This window comes from Ranitomeya variabilis, chromosome 4 (genome assembly GCF_051348905.1).
Source record: "Ranitomeya variabilis isolate aRanVar5 chromosome 4, aRanVar5.hap1, whole genome shotgun sequence".
Lineage (NCBI taxonomy): Eukaryota > Metazoa > Chordata > Amphibia > Anura > Dendrobatidae > Ranitomeya > Ranitomeya variabilis.
The window spans coordinates 116,696,207-116,714,288 of record NC_135235.1 but is presented as its reverse complement, the minus strand read 5'-3'; the positions used below and the strand labels follow the sequence as shown (position 1 = coordinate 116,714,288).

The following is an 18,082-nucleotide window of genomic DNA, read 5'->3' as shown; positions in this document are numbered from 1 at the left end:
GTCTCCACAGCTCTTTTGGAGAACACGTCCTCATAGGGCCAATATTGCTTGGGGAGAGAGGATAGATCTGTGGGTACCTCAGTAGTAGCAACCTGAACACATTCCCTCTGACATCTACCCCCACAAGATTCACCCCATCCCAAAATTCTGCCTGTGGACCACTCAATATGAGGAGAGTGGTACCGTTGCCAAGGTATCCTAACAGGACCTCATCAATTCCCTCAGGAATGACGAGCAGAGATATAATTTCCTAATGAGATGGTGACATGGACAGAGAAAAAGGAATGGTCTGGTGTGTTATCTGTGAGGGCAATGTCGACCCATTTACCATTCGTACGGTTACTGGTTGAGCTAACATTACCAGGGGAATTGCGTGACGTTGGGCGAAGGCAGAAGACATAAAATTGCCCTCCGCTCCAGAATCCACGCAGAGCTCTACCGAGCGGGTAAATGAGCCTATAGTAATTGTCCCCTTAAAGGACAATTTGGAGACAAACGTCGCCGTGTCTAGTGTACCTCCACCTACTACCACTAGACGCTGACATTTCCTCGACCGCTGGGGACATCTGACGGCAAGATATCCTGACTGCTGGCAAACATGACAAACCTGGAGTGCATGAGCGGTCCGGGACTTAGATCCCGCTCGTTACACTACCATAGCCTCATGTGATTCAGGGGCCTGGACTGGAGATTCCAAAGGTTTGGCGAAGGTAGGAGCCAGCCAAAACCTCTGCCTACACTGGGCTCGCTCTAACCTCCACTCGTGAAAACGGAGGTCAATACGAGTGGAGACAGCTATTAACTCTTCCAGTGTGGCGGGAATCTCCCTAGTGGCCAGAGCATCCTTCACGTGGTCAGCCAACCCCCTCCAAAATATCGGAAGAAGGGCTTTATCCGACCACTCCAGCTCAGATGCTAGGGTGCGAAAGTGGACGGCAAACAGTACCTGAGCATGTGACCCCAGACCTCCACTGAGAGGTCTTCCTTTGGGCATGCTCAGAAGTAGGGTTGAGCGAAACAGATCGGCACTTTTCAAAAGTCGCCGACTTTTAGCAAAGTCGGGTTTCGTGAAACCCAACCCGATCCCACTCTGGGATCGGGTCGGCGGTACACGATCTGTAATCCAAAGTCGGGTTTCGTTATATATATATATATATATATATATATATATATATATATATATATATATATATATATATATATATATATATGTCATAGAGACACATATATATATATATATATATATATATATATTTATATTTACTTCAGCGCGATAATGTTGAAAAGCCGGTAATTCAACTGCCGGCTTTTCATTTCTCCTGCCTAAACCCGACATGATATGAGACATGGTTTACATACAGTAAACCATGTCATATCCCCCTTTTTTTTGCATATTCCACACTACTAATGTTAGTAGTGTGTATGTGCAAAATTTCGGCGCTGTAGCTATTAAATTTAAGGGTTAAATTGCGGAAAAAATTGGCGTGGGCTCCCACGCAATTTTCTCCGCCAGAGTGGTAAAGCCAGTGACTGAGGGCAGATATTAATAGCCTAGAGAGGGTCCATGGTTTCTGGCCCCCCCTGGCTACAAACATCTGCCCCCAGCCACCCCAGAAAAGGCACATCTGGAAGATGCGCCAATTCTGGCACTTGGCCACTCTATTCCCACTCCCGTGTAGCCGTGGGATATGGGGTAATGAAGGGTTAATGCCACCTTGCTATTGTAAGGTGACATTAAGCCAGATTAATAATGGAGAGGCGTCAATTCTGACACCTATCCATTATTAATCCAATTGTATGAAAGGGTTAAAAAACACACACACACATGATTAAAAAGTATTTTATCTTTTTCCCACGCTCCAGGTCATATGAGGACATCCACCAGGGGGAGCATCACCGCGACGGAAGGTAACTATAGGTCATTGACCTACATTTCCTTCATTCGCCGGGGTTTACAGGCACGAGCACAGCTGCATTATAGCAGAGCTCCTGCCCGTAAACTATTTTAACCCCTTCAGATGGATTTACCTCGTGGGACGTGACAGTTCATCAGAGGGTATGTATATTGTTGGTTTATTATTTTTCCAAGCGAGGGTCTTCAGGTGGATTGAGAGAGCAATAAAATATTAAAACAACCTGTGTTTATTTCATTAAAATACTCCTGTGACCTCCAAGTGTGCGCGCCGATAAGCTGCTCTCCCCACTTCCTCTCTGCATAGTCATCGCTATGTACACATGCTTCCTAGCAATGACTATTCCAGGAGGAAGTGGGGAGAGCACCTTATCTGCACGCATGCTGGAGGTCACAGTGACTCGCCGGCGCCTGCGCAAAAGATCCCTGAATGCAACACCCATAGAAGGGAAGATGAGGTATGTATTGCTGAGGGAATGCAGGGTGTAGGTGCAGGATTCCGGTGCCATAACTGACATGCATGAGAGAGGGGTAATATTACAATGAAGACAGGAGGCAGGGAATTGTTCCAGGCACCGCACGCCCCAGAGCCTGGAAGAAATAATTAACATAAAGACAGAATATAACATTTCTCAGCAACAAGACCATTAATATGAGGCATACAGGTAGGACTAGAGCAGTGTTCCCCAACTTCGGTCCTCAAGAGCCACCAACAGGTCATGTTTTCAGGATTTCCTTAGTATTGCACAGGTGATTGAATGCTTGCCTGGCCAGGTGATGAAATTATCACCTGTACAATACTAAGGAAATCCTGAAAACATGACCTGTTGGTGGCTCTTGAGGACCGGAGTTGGGGAACACTGGACTAGAGTAACATTTCTATTACCTATATGCCCATATTAATAGGTCATATACATCCCGGGGGAGACAAATTCCCTTTAATATATTCACCTCCCGCCGCTTTCTCCAGTGTCCAGTGCCGGTCTTCTCTGCTTCTGAATAATGTCACCACTCTGAAGACTGGCCAGGTAGTGCTGCACTCTGCGTGACCCCGGAGTCAATTTCACAATGCAAGCCTATGGTGAGTTAGAATGAGTCTTTCATTGTAACAGCGACTTCTGGCTCACACATAGTGCATAGAACAAGCCGACTAGTCGCAATTATGGTGATATCACTTAGAAGCAGACGGTGCTGGACACCATAGAAAGTGGGGGTAGGTAAGTAAGTTAATGCACCCACACTACATTACATGCATATATGGATCGCCCCCAGGCGCAGAGCAGTGGGGTACTCGGTACCGGGTCCATCTGTCTCGGTTCTGGGGATGTCATGGTGGCCCGACCCGGTCTGTGGCCCTGCTAAGGGGCGCCCAATTAAAGGTGATAGTTTGTCAAGTGTTCGTGATGCCACCTGTGGTGTTCGGTCAGGAAGACCGACGCTGCTTAGGGGTCCGCTGGGGTGATGGAATGGCAGCTAGATGGTATACCTTCCCACAGGTGAAGTATGTCCCCAGGGCTTCCCAGTAAGGTAGATGATGATGGTGTAAGTCGCAGTAAATAATGAGGACACAAGGTTGCAGTCTCTTTACCTTTTACTGTAGACTTCAGCGTCCACAATCCAGAGCACTGCTAACAGGGCTGGCTGAATCCAGCCGGTCCGAAGGTACATCCAGAGTTCCCTTTGCAGGTGGAAATCAGTAGCCTTCCTACTAGCGCCTGTGTGTTGTAGTACTTTCCTGCTGAGCACTACGGGATAGTCCTCACAACTGTCGTGTATGTTTCTGATATTCTCTCTCCGTCCCCCAGATGGTATGGATAGGATGATCCGTATGATGGGGTAGGCCTGGAGCTATTTTATAGGGACCCTAGAGACGCCCCTCTCCCACAATTTGCCTCCGTTGTCTTCATTAGGTTAAAGGTTGGGCAGCCAACTTGGAATTAACTGTCCTGCCATAGTTTGAAGAAATGCATAGAGCCTATTCCTCCCTCGGTGTTCCGGCCACTGGCTACGCGCCTCAGAAGGAGGCCGCTGATCTCGGGGCAGACCCTCCTCCCAGTGTTATCTCCTTGTGCTGTGATCTCGTTGCTCACTCTCCACAATATACTTCGCTTCGTGTCCTCTCTTAAGATGCTGCCGCAATGAGGTGCAGGCGCAGCTCCGTAACGTTCTATCTCTCGCTCTGTCTCTGTCAGGATCCCACCCCTGACAGGGACCTCTGTCTGCAGCTCAGATGTTCCTCCTTCTCCCCCTGTCTGCCTGACAGGTCTTCCCTGGGTCAAACCCAGTAGCGTTCTGCCTGACTTCCTATCCAACCCACCAGTTTTACCCGTGTGTGAGGAGTGGCCTAGTAAATAGAACCTTTGCACCCCCTGGTGGACTGGAGTGTGAAGTGTAGTGTGTGACTGTGATACCTGGTCAGGTGAACTCCTTTAGTGCCATCAGACGTACCATCACTCCCCCTGGTGGAAGAGCGACAATACTGCAACGACCAGGACTCTGGGGCGCTGCACTCCCCCCCGTTAAATCCAGTACTCCCGGACTGGGAAAAGAAGAACAACAATACATGTTAGCAAAAGACATACAAAATTTTTGGAATGCTGTAAACAAGTAAATATAACAATGCTTCCCTTTATGGGAGGTGAGAACACTTGAACATTGCAAACAAAAACATATTTACATTGTGCTTAAGATTTTAAATAACACTTATTAAATAACTAACTATAAATAACCATTATTAAACAGCCGGGCATACTATCTATGAAGTGCAAATACAAAACAGTACTTTTCCTTTAAGGGCGCGTACCCACTAAAGGCATGCTATAAAACTCAAAAGTCCAAATTAACATTTTCTTTTTTTCTCTTTTACTTTCGCGTATGCAGGACTATCTGTCTACCCCTACAGGCCTGCTGCATCTTTCTTCAGCTTTTCTTCTCATGAAATTCTAATATTACTTTAACTTCAGTTTTATTCAATAACATTATAAGACATTTCTTATTCCTAGCTACATACTATCACTATGTAAAACATTATTACTATCTAACTATTTAAGGCAACATTATCATGTTTTAGGCTAAGTGCAACAAATGAACATTCCCTTTAAGAGGAAAGCAAGTCTTTTCTGAGGTAGTGCAAACTATCAATTTGCAAGTCTGTTTAAAGCAAGAACTTTCACGCTGTAATCAGGAACAGTCTCTTCAAAAAGCTCTTCTTTTTGTAAAACCAGTAGGGAGCACCTTTAAGAAGGTGCAAACTATATACAGGCAGTTTGTAATCATGCGCAGTTCATGACTCAAATGTTCTTTGGCAAAACAGTGATGAACTTGGTGCAAAAACTAGAAACAATAGGGATCCCGGGTCAACAAAGGGATCCCTTTAAGAAGATTAACCCTAGACTGGTGTAGCAGCAAAACAACAGGAAAACAAACAGTCAACTATTTACATACTCAGTTTTCCGAGGTTTATTGGAGTTCAGGGGGTAGCAATGGTCGAGGGAACCCTCCTGGGTACCGACGGCTACCAGATGCCACATAGGAGCCCCTTCACTCCAGATTGTGGTCTGAGTACCCACTGTTCTCTGTTCCGGAACGGCCAGAGCGCCGGCCATCAGTGGAGTTAGTTCTTTGGCCACAACTGTGGTAGTGGTGGTGACAGTACACGTCGTAGTCCGGATAATGGTACATGTTGGGGTAGCAGTCGTAGTTTTGGTAATAGCTGTAGTCTGGACACAAGGGGGCACGGTTGCCACAGGAGACAATTTGACCGGGCTCTTCATGGGGTGCGCTATGGTGTCTTTCTTTTTATGCACATGCAAGGCAAACCAGCCCTTCTCCCCAAAGTGCCTGGTGTAGGTGACTACGTCTCCCGGGTAGAGATCTCGGTCAGGGTGGCCCTCCCGCAGATGGGATTCCACGTCCCTCCAATTCACGAAGACCTCAGCGTACAGCCCCTGCTCCTTGATGAAGCCCCATCCTCCCTGGAGCTTGAAGGTTCCAATCGTGCCCTGCCTGCGCGGGGCCTGGTGGGTGGTGCGGTCCTTATGGGCCTTGGCTTTTACCGCTAAGTCACGTTGGTCATGGGCCTCATGTTGGGCCTGGTACTTCTCCTCTTTCTCCGCCCACTGTCGAGCAAGCTGGATCTTGTAATCTTCCCAGCTAAGGGCTTCCACCGTCTCCCCTTTATGCGGTCCCGCGCCAGGAAACCCCATGAAGTCTGGCCCGGGGTTCACCCAGCGGTACACAGTCCGCTCTGCGTAGACTTCACTTGGCAAGGTGGTTGGCAAAATCGGGGCCTTTAAGAACCGCTCCATACCCATGGCCTGGTCCCAGGGTTCAAGGCGCTGGAGTTGATGGGTCCCGCGGGGAGGCGGCGCTGCGACCGGGCCTATCAGCAAGTCCTCCGTCACGGGGACAGGGTTGGCGTGCTTATCGTTCGTAGCGGTGTCCTTCATATCAGCCGGTCCTGTCGGCGGTGGCATCCGCGGTGCAGGAAATGGGGTCGGGAGATCCTCTGTCTGCGCTGCCTGGTACGGGGTCTTAGTCTTCACCCGCAACTGCAGGAGCTGGTCTATTAGCTCTTCCATCCTGATCTGCAGGGAATCGGCGTCAGCAGTGGAGACTTGACTGTAGTGCCCTTCCGGGTAGCTGGGGGAGTCCTCCGCTTCAACCCCACATACTGGTTCGGGGCAGTTGGCCATGGCATCCTCCACGTGGCTCACTTCCTCCTGGTCTTTTTCCCGCCCTCTCCTTCGTGGGCGGTTCCATTTTAGTTGTCTCCGCCTGCCATTGAGGATCAGGAGGCGGATCTCAGCTGCTGACGGACACGTCCTGAAGGTACAGAAATATTTAGACTGGGCAGCCATTATTTTTCGCGCTTCTCAGTTCATTCACGCCCACAACTCCACGCCCTTCTTCTTCTTCTGCACTCCTCGTGGCGCTGTAATGGCGGCGGTTTTGGCGGGAATTTTTGGCGGCAAATGGCAATGCACAGTCTTTAAGCAAATCACAGTTCAAGCACAATTCTGGCACAGTTCTAAGGCACACATGACCTGATTTTCAGGCTTAAGTTGATCCTGTTCGTGACGCCAAAGTTGGATCACCCCCAGTCGCAGGGCAGTGGGGTACTCGGTACCGGGTCCGTCTGTCTCGGTTCTGGGGATGTCACGGTGGCCCGACCCACTAAGGGGCGCCCAATTAAAGGTGATAGTTTGTCAAGTGTTCGTGATGCCACCTGTGGTGCTCGGTCAGGACGACCGACGCTGCTTAGGGGTCCGCTGGGGTGATGGAATGGCAGCTAGATGGTATACCTTCCCACAGGTGAAGTATGTCCCCAGGGCTTCCCAGTAAGGTAGATAATGATGGTGTAAGTCACAGTAAATAATGAGTCTCTTTACCTTTTACTGTAGACTTCAGCGTCCACAATCCAGAGCACTGCTAACAGGGCTGGCTGAATCCGGCCGGTCCGAAGGCACATCCAGAGTTCCCTTTGCAGGTGGAAATCAGTAGCCTTCCTACTAGCGCCTGTGTGTTGTAGTACTTCCCTGCTGAGCACCACGGGATAGTCCTCACAACTGTCGTGTATGTTTCTGATATTCTCTCTCCGTCCCCCAGATGATATGGATAGGACGACCCGTATGACAGGGTAGGCCTGGAGCTATTTTATAGGGACCCTAGAGACGCCCCTCTCCCACAATTTGCCTCCGTTGTCTTCATTAGGTATTAAGGTTGGGCAGCCAACTTGGAATTAACTGTCCTGCCATAGTTCAAAGTAATACGTAGATCCAATTACTCCCTCGGTGTTCCGGCCACCGGCTACGCGCCTCAGAAGGAGGCCGCCGATCTTGGGGCAGACCCTCCTCCCGGTGTTATCTCCTTGTGCTGTGATCTCGTTGCTCACTCTCCACAATATACTTCGCTTCGTGTCCTTTCTTAAGATGCTGCTGCAATGAGGTGCAGGTGCAGCTCCGTAACGTTCTATTTCTCGCTCTGTCTCTGTCAGGATCCCACCCCTGACAGGGACCTCTGTCTGCAGCTCAGATGTTCCTCCTTCTCCCCCTGTCTGCCTGACAGGTCTTCCCTGGGTCAAACCCAGTAGCGTTCTGCCTGACTTCCTATCCAACCCACCAGTTTTACCCGTGTGAGGAGTGGCCTAGTAAATAGAACCTTTGCTCCCCCTGGTAGACTGGAGTGTGAAGTGTAGTGTGTGACTGTGATACCTGGTCAGGTGAACTCCTTTAGTGCCATCAGACGTACCATCACTCCCCCTGGTGGAAGAGCGACAATACTGCAACGACCAGGACTCTGGGGCGCTGCATATACACACACATTTAATAAATGAAAAAACATTAGTAGGAGTGCGTCATTAACAAGAAACTATCATTAGATTCATGCTGCCCAATTCAAGGGCCGCATGCATCAGTGCATCATGCATAACTGAAAATGAAGCAAGGACCGGGTGACTAGTGCAAAGGGGGAGAAGAAGCCGGAGGAGACATACCTCCATGAACAGTTTCTTAGCCTCGGGCCTTGCTCTAAACAGCGACCTGTGTTGCAAGACAGCAATTCTCAAACAAGTTATGTGACTACTTTAGAGCTGTGACTCTGCTGCAAACAAATGGCCAAATTGAAGACAAGTTGCAGTCGAATGTGACTTGCGTTAAAGTCTATGGCATATGAGTTCCCTCTGACTTACAGCCAGCTAGCTGATGTCTGATTTATGCAGCCCATGGTACAATTAATTCTGTAGATTTTTATTGTTCCCTTTACAGTTTGCAATACGTTTGGTGTAATCTGCAGCAAATCCGCAACAAAATTCACATTGCACACTTGATGATTCTGATGTGAATTAGTTGTAGATAAACTGCAAAAAATCACACAAGCAAATGCAGATGTCCTAGGAAGCCATATTTTGTTTTTACATATTTAGATTCTGGCTGTGGATCTATGTCCCCACTGTGCACTTTAAGGTACCTTCACACTAAACGATATCGCTAGCGATCCGTGACGTTGCAGCGTCCTGGCTAGCGATATCGTTGTGTTTGACACGCAGCAGCGATCAGGATCCCGCTGTGAGATCGCTGGTCGTTGCTGAAAGTCCAGAACTTTATTTTGTCGCTGGATCTCCCGCTGACATCGCTGGATCGGTGTGTGTGACACCGATCCAGCGATGTCTTCACTGGTAACCAGGGTAAACATCGGGTTACTAAGCGCAGGGCCGCACTTAGTAACCCGATGTTTACCCTGGTTACCATTGTAAAAGTAAAAAAAAAAAACACTCACATTCCGGTGCCCGGCGTCCGCTTCCCTGCACTCCTCCTGCATCCTGTGTAAGTGCCGGCCGTAAAGCAGAGCTCTGCTCTGTGGGAGATGCCGGAGATGTTCGGCGCTGACACAGGATGCAGGAGGAGTGCAGGGAAGCGGACGCCGGGCACCGGAATGTGAGTATGTGTTTTTTTTTTTTTACTTTTACAATGGTAACCAGGGTAAACATCGGGTTACTAAGCACGGCCCTGCGCTTAGTAACCCAATGTTTACCCTGGTTACCAGGGGACTTCGGCATCGTTGGTCGCTGGAGAGCCGTCTGTATCGCTGCAGCGTCGCTTAGTGTGAAGGTACCTTTAGTCTAACGGCCTCCACCCACACAGTAGAATAATGTTGGCTGAACCTGCTGATAACGATAGCTTCAGCAGTCTAACTTGCATAGCTAATTTTGGACTACTGATCCTCTAAGGGTGCAGTCAGATGGCCATATAATTTGGACTGAAATCAGACCACAATGCATGGCAGGTGGCAATCCTGACCCGAGCCTGACAGCTTTATATATTTCTATGCACTTGTCATGCTCAGGTCAGGAGAATCAGGGACAGTCTAAGCAAGGCAGTCTGATCTGGGTCCAATTTATATGGCTGTAAGAGGACGCGCTCCTGTGTATGTATGGGAGAGTCAGGCGAGATTATTGTCGGCCAAACAATGGTTATCTTTCTATGGTGTGGGGGGGCTTAATATAATGGATATCTTTCTATGGTGGGGGCTTAATACAATTGTTATCTTTCTATGTTGGGAGCTTAATACAATGGTTATCTTTCTATGGTGGGGGGCTTAATACTGGGTAATCTTTCTATACTAAATAAATAATAATCTTTATTTAGTGCTAACATATTCCACAGCACTTTACACACATTATCATCGCTGTCCCCAATGGGGCTCACAACCTAAATTCCCTATCAGTACATCTTTAGAATGTGGGAGGAAACCAGACGGAACTCACACAAACATGGGGAGAACAAACTCCTTGGTGGGATTTGAACCCTGGACTCCAGCGCAGCAGTGCTAACCGCTCAAGCCACTGTGCTGCGGCTTAACCCCTTTCTGACATCGGACGTACTATCCCGTCGAGGTGGGGTGGGCCCGTATGGCCACCGACGGGGATAGTACGTCCAGCGCGATCGGCCGCGTTCCCGGTGGGAGCACGGCCGATCGCGGACGGGTGTCAGCTGACTATCGCAGCTGACATCCGGCACTATGTGCCAGGAGCAGTCACAGACCGCCCCGGCACATTAACCCCCGGCACACTGCGATCAAACATGATCGCAGTGTTCCGGCGGTATAGGGAAGCATCGCGCAGGGAGGGGGCTCCCTGCGGGCTTCCCTGAGACCCCCAGAGCAACGCGATGTAATCACGTTGCTCCGAGGGTCTCTTACCTCCTCCTCCCTGCAGCAGGCCGGATCCAAGATGGCCACGGCATCTGGGTCCTGCAGGGAGGTGGCTTCACTGCGCCTGAAGCCTCCAGGAGCTGTGCACGTCAGATCGCCGATCTGACACAGTGCACAGCAAAGTGTCAGATCGGCAATCTTACACTATAACATCATGCCCCCCCCCTGGGGCAATGTTATAGTGTAAAAAAAAAAATTCACATGTGTTAAAAAAAAAAAATTCCAAAAAAAAAGCAAAAAAAAAATATATATATTGTTCCTATACATTTCATTATCTAAATAAAAAAACAAACAATAAAAGTCGCTGATTGTTCACGGCCGGCCATGTAGTATATAACAGGCCACGTAGTATATTGCACAGCCACGTAGTATATAGCACAGCCACGTAGTATATAGCACAGCCCACGGAGTATATAGCACAGCCCACGTAGTACATTGCACAGCCCACGTAGTATATTGCACAGCCCACGTAGTATATTGCACAGCCCACGTAGTATATAGCAGCCCACGTATTATATTGCACAGCCCACGTATTATTTTGCACGGCCCACGTATTGTATTGCACAGCCAACGTAGTATATAGCACATCCCACGCAGTACATTGCACAGCCCACGTAGTATATTGCACAGCCCACGTAGTATATAGCAGCCCACGTATTATATTGCACAGCCCTTGTATTATATTGCACAGCCCACGTAGTATATAGCACAGCCCACACAGTATATAGCAATGTGGGCATCATATCCCTGTTAAAAAAAAGAATTAAAATAAAAAATAGTTATATACTCACCTTCCGTTGGCCCCGGATCCAGGCGAAACGGTTACCGACGCTCCTCGCGCGCTCCGTTCCCAAGAGTGCATTGCGGTCTCGTGAGATGATGAAGTAGCGGTCTCGCGAGACCGCTACGTCATCATCTCGCGTGACTGCAATGCATGGAGCGGTCACCGGAGCGTCAAGAGGAGCGGGGAAGGCCTGTTCCTGATCCGGGGGCTGACGGACGGTGAGTATATAACGATTTTTTATTTTTAAAATTATTTTTAACATTAGAACCTTTAACTATTGATGCCACATAGGCAGCATCAATAGTAAAAAGTTGGTCACACAGGGTTAATAGCAGCGGTAACAAAGTGCATTACACCGCGGCATAACGCGGTCTGTTACCGCTGCCATTAACTCTGTGTGAGCGCTGACTGGAGGGGATTATGGAGCGGGCACTGACTGCGGGGAGGAAGGAGCGGCCATTTTGCCGCCGGACTGTACCCATCGCTGATTGGTCGTGGCCGTTTTGCCGTGACGAATCAGCGACTTGGATTTCCATGACAGACAGAGGCCACGACCAATGAATATCCGTGACAGACAGACAGACAGGCAGAAAGACAGAAAGACGGAAGTGACCCTTAGACAATTATATAGTAGATCCTAGCGGTGTGAGATTGTAATATGTGGTAAAATTATAGAAGCATTTCTAGTAATTATACATTTTAGGCCATAATTGGGATGCATTTTTATATTCACATTATAGTCATAACATCAGAGACCAAACAATTCTACTGAGCTAAACTGTTAGCATCCTTTCACATTGCATTTAGGCACTCGTTCAATGGCCCCTTCGAGGCTTATGTCAGAATCTACTGCAAAACAATCTTCAGACAAATGCACCGACAGGGCCATAGACTATAATAGTGCCGATAGAGTCATTATGCTCTCTGCCATGTATTGTATTTGGGTGTATACGCTTACTGGAAATGGACACTACTACATCTGAGTGTCCACCTCCAGTCGGTGTAAATGCACGAAAATGATGCATGGCAGAGCACACGTTTGTACTGTCGACATCGGCGCATACGTCTGAATCCCGTTTTGTGGGGGATTCGACCATAAGCCCTGACATGCCTAAACACCATTGTCTCCATAGGGTTCAAAGTTCAGTTCGGTAGATCCGCCGGGAGCCTGAGTCTTTAGGTGTAAAAATGTATCCACTTTACATCCATAGGTATCCGGGCCTCAGTTACTCCCTGCGACACCGCAACTCATGTAGAAACAGGAAACAGTACAATTATAAATGCTTTATTTTTGTAACATTAGCAGTTGTTATAAGACTATACAGTACATTTATGTTCATTGATTAGACTTTTATATGGTTAGTTACTTTTTATTAAGATGTCTTCTGGTAATTCTAAGTAAACAAAAAGATAAGGTTCTAAAGTCTGCCTAAACTACTAAACCATAAATATTCCTGGAAAGAACTGATCGTTATCATAGGTTCCATAACATGGGATTCACATATCTAGCTATCTGGAGTACTGCCTGCTTTTTATGACAGTCATAAACTATTAAGGGTACTGTCACACAGTACCATTTTGATCGCTACGACGGCACGATCCGTGACGTCGCAGCGATCGTATGATTATCGCTCCAGCGTCGTAGACTGCGGTCACACGTTGCAATCACGGCGCTGGAGCGATGCCGAAGTCCCCGGTAACCAGGGTAAACATCGGGTAACTAAGCGCAGGGCCGCGCTTAGTAACCCGATGTTTACCGTGGTTACCAGCGTAAACGTAAAAAAACAAACAGTACATACTTACATTCCGGTGTCTGTCCTCCAGCGTCTCAGCTTCTCTCCACTGTGTAAGCGCCATAGCCGGCAAGCACAGCGGTGACGTCTGACGTCACCGCTGTGCTTTCCGGCTGGCAGACGCTCACACAGTGGAGAGAAGCTGAGACGCTGGAGGACAGACACCGGAATGTAAGTATGTACTGTTTGTTTTTTTACGTTTACGCTGGTAACCACGGTAAACATCGGGTTACTAAGCGCGGCCCTGCGCTTAGTTACCCGATGTTTACCCTGGTTACAAGCGAACACATCGCTGGATCGCTGTCACACACAACGATCCAGCGATGTCAGCGGGTGATCAAGCGACGAAAGAAAGTTCCACACGATCTGCTACGACGTACGATTCTCAGCAGGATCCCTGATCGCTGCTGCGTGTCAGACACTGCGATATCGTAACGATATCGCTAGAACGTCACGAATCGTACCGTCGTAGCGATCAAAATGGTACTGTGTGACAGTACCCTAAGGACAGTCTTATCTTTTGTCAGTGGAAAGGATTAGTGTAATTAGTATGCCTGTAGTCCAGGGTCACTTACATCAAAACAAACATCCTTCACACTCATGCACTGCTTCACTTTCATCCCAGAAATGCTATACTGAAAGGGTAGTAAAGGGTAGTAAAGGTGTGTGTGTTTGTGTGTGTAATATATATATATATATATATATATATATATATATATATATATATATATATATATATATATATATATATATCATGTATTATAATCATACTTTATGGTAAAAGCTGACAACCACTTCCTTTCAATGTTTATAGATGTCACAACCCAATTAATTTCATTTTATTTTGTCTTTTTGATAGTAATGAAACAAGTATAAAAAGATGCTTTAGTCCAACAATAACTTATTTTTCAGTTGGATATCAGGTAGTTCATTGAAACATTAATTAGTCAAATACATACTTTTTAAATCTTAAATAATTTTACGATTTCAAGAACACTTAATAAAAAGGCTTCTAGGATTAACAAAAAGGATGTAATATTCCAAACAAAAAGCATCTTACTTGTCCATGGTTTGTGTCATATTGCAACTCATCCTAATCCAAGTGATTCAGGATGAGCTGCAATTTAAGGCTTACCCCATTGACAAGATTGCCTCAATTTTTTTTCGAGGAAAAGAATAGATTTTTTAAAATCCTAAACTCCAAAGTTGATTTAAGTAATATCAATATATCAATGTTCAGAAAAAAACTTTCAAAAATAATGTTTCTTCTATAATTTAAGAAAAAAATGCCTAAGTCAATAGAATGAGTTAAGAATGTGAAGACCATTATTTACTGCTTATGTCCTATCTTGCAGGACTTTGACCTAAGGTGGAATCCTGATCATTTAGGCTAATTACAAAAGTGACTTCGAATTAGAATCTTAGATTCCATAAATTTCCAAGACATTCCATCCTAATAATAATGCTTAACGTTGTGGGAATTCCAATTCAAAGGACCTTGGTGTGTGGCAGCCACTATTATTACTGGGTCACATCATTTTAAACCCTATACATAAGAAACATGATCATTTGTGCACACAGATAATGATTTATTACCATTTATCTCAAAACTCAGATACAAAATATCTGCTGTAAGGATGAAGGCTAGACTCTTTTCAGGAAACAGCAATAAGTATATGAACTTTTGTGAATGGCAACTTTGGTACTGATTAGAGTAAGTAGCCTTTTATCTATTACATACATATTTCTCATATCCTAATAACTGACAAATCTGCCCCCCAAAAAGAGTGTACCTTTAATGAGACGGTTTATACTTAACCATAACATTTAGCATAAAACCATGGTTTTGTAAAGGAATACTATTTTATATTCAACTGCAACTTTATACTATTTATTGTAGGTAGCCCAGATGGAATAATATAATAAATAGGTTAAGGTTAGATGCACACGCTATGTATTTGCTGCAGCCATATCTACATCAAAAACGTGTCCCTTCTCAGGAAAAAGTGCTGCATAAAAAAAGTGTTTTTGATGCTGCATAAAAAAGTGTTTTTGACACTTTTAAACATTTTTTTATGAGTTTTCCCCTTTTGTTTGAATGGCTGAAAAATGCTGTAAAAACACTGGAAAAATTGACTTCTTCAAATCTGCACGGAAATAATAAGCATGTGCATGAGATTTCAGAAATCTCATTCACTTTACTGGGACAGTAAAATGCTGTATTTTTCAAGGCAATAGCACATAGAAAAAAGCAGCAAAAATGTGATGTGTGAGCATACTCTTTGGCTATGTTCACACTATGAGTATTTGGTGATCTTTTGTTGCTTGGAGATTTTCTGCACCTATTAGCTAAATTTGGTAACTTGCGTTTTTATCACGTTATTGATGCTGCAGGGTTTTTTTGCCTCTTTTAGTATGTCATGTTTTAAATTAAGCTGCTTTCTTTTGATACTTTCTAGTATTTGGATTTGGCAAAACTTTATTGAAACAGTGGTGTGGACTACATGCACTTTTGTAATGGGGAAAATCATGTTACGCAGCATAAAAAAAAGCACAGTGCTCATGAGATTTCTATAAATCCCATCCACCTTGCTTGAACTGTTACACGTTGCATTTTATTGTGCATACAAAGAGTCAAAAAGTCATCAAAAATTAATTTTGCTGCGGAATATGATAGCACTATATAAGCAAAGTATAATAAATAATAATAATAACCGAAAACATTCCAGATTCTACAACTTAAAAAATACATAAAGTAAATAATGTTTTGTTTATATTGCTGAGTGACTATTTCACATTTGATTGTACTAGTTACACTGTGATTCATAGGTAAAGAAATAAATATAATAAACTCATACTAAACATGTTAATAAGGAAATCTCATTAATAAACTAATATATTTAATGATTTATATTCAAATATTTAAGAACATATTTTCTTGATTTCAACTAGAATATAAAAAATAGACTGACGCTCATGTAAACATATATAATGGACTCACATAATTGCTGTATTGTGGCTATCGTGTCATTGACCACATAATTCAATCAAATTTACAGCTATTATTGGTAATGATTATGCCTATAGTACAGAAAAGGCGGGACATTATCTCCAACAAATGCAACTCTGCTCCATTACTTAGAACATTCAGTCATTAGTATTTAGCTGAATACAAGCAGAGAAAAATAGGTGTGGGTAATGCAAATATACAATATTTCACTTAAAGCAATGATACATTGTTTCATATTTTGAAAAATATTCTGAAATTGTATCTTCATATGTATTGTGCCTTCCTCCCAGTTAAAAAATGTAGGATGTACAGACATAGTAAGAATTGATGCTTGCACTGCTTTATTCTCATTTTCCACTTCATTCAAAAACATGCAAACATGAAACATCAATGTTTTACTGGTACCATGCCAAGGGACATTAAATTATGACAGAAAAGCCAATACTGCTATAAACTGTCAGCCCTAAGAACTTCAACTAATGCATACATTTAAACACATTAATTTTCATGTAAAAGTTTACTAAATTCAGAAACTTAAATAAAAAAAGGAAAGTTAACATTGCAACTCACTGAATAATATCGGTTTATCTATTTTGTCCTTTTCTGTGTTTATTATTATCACGTATATTTTATATTTTTACATTGTTTATATATTATATATATAAAAATATAAAAATTGTGTCAATCATTTAAAAGCAAAAACGCACATTATCATTACAAATTAATAGTTTCGAATATGACTATATTATATTTATACTTGAAAATGAAAACTTTAAACATGAAAATCCTGGCAGTATAAAGTGAAACATCAATGAAAGTTTCTCTTAGTTAAAAAAATGTGTCTGTCTGCATTTCTGCATTTCTGCATTTCATGACCCTACATCACATGCTAGAGACTCAGCGTGTGTCTAGAAGTGAGAAAGATGTAAGGAATGTACCCTGGATTTGCAGTTATTCCTTAGCAAGGGATATTTTTTCTGGAAGCTGAAAATTTCACAGAAATAATATTTATAGGGTCATACAAATCTATCTATCTATCTATCCATCTATCTATCCTATTTAGAGAGAGTTTTTATATCAGGAAGCATCAACTAAATGAAGAAAATACATTGTCTATGTAACCTGCCTGTTACCTGCTTAATGTTGTAATGTAAGTATAAAGATGACATGGATGTATCAGTAATAGTAATAATGAAAGTAATAAAGCCTAGCCTCATACAGGAGATAAATAGGTTTTAATGACACTCACTGGTACTTACCAAGTGTTCCCAAAATTTACTAGAAATAGAAGGAAGATGATCAACAGAGAGCCAATATACAACATAATCCAACACTGGAAATCCCTTTGACACTATAAGCAAAGATTGTTCTTCTGCAAGTTTGTCAGGACCAGTAAGGACCAGTAAGTTAGGGATCCCAAGTGAGAACCAAGGGGGTAGAGAAATGGAGCTGCAAACCTACTAAGAAGAGATTATCTACTTAATTAAAGATTTTCCCTCTAAACCCTTTAGCCAATCAGGACTCAAGTGCCAGAGAGAGATTGAGTTGATCAAAAGAACACCCCAGGCTCCAATAAAACAAACACCAAGACAGAGGACAGAAGACAGCAGTTAAGAGGGAGGAGGGAGTTCCAGAATCAGCGATCCTATGTGTACAGTGCAGGGAATAAGTTATCTGGACCTTGCGAATTTCTCTAGTCTTGTGTCAATATAAGCTGTGCGATACATTAGAGAAAATTCTATGAAACAGAGGTTTGCAGATCACCTTGTGTGCATTTAGGACCAAGACCATAAAATACATCCCTTAGTAGACAAATTGCATGTGATGATTACAGGAACCATATGTTATTAACCTCAATTCTAAAATTTAGCCCT

General features: G+C 44.3%; 1 protein-coding gene across 2 annotated transcripts in view; it reads right to left on the bottom strand.

The window, feature by feature from the left end:
* WNT8B (Wnt family member 8B) overlaps positions 1-17,758 on the bottom strand; it is a 188,453-nt gene extending 170,695 nt beyond the window's left edge. Inside the window, exon 1 of one of the 2 annotated variants that reach the window (XM_077259142.1) lies at positions 17,468-17,758. In XM_077259142.1, coding sequence (XP_077115257.1) covers positions 17,468-17,532 — 65 coding nt within the window. In that variant the 5' untranslated portion in view covers positions 17,533-17,758. The remainder of the gene's footprint in view (positions 1-17,467) is intronic. The other variant, XM_077259144.1, reaches the window with a different exon arrangement.
* Between the last annotated feature and the right edge of the window lie 324 nt (positions 17,759-18,082).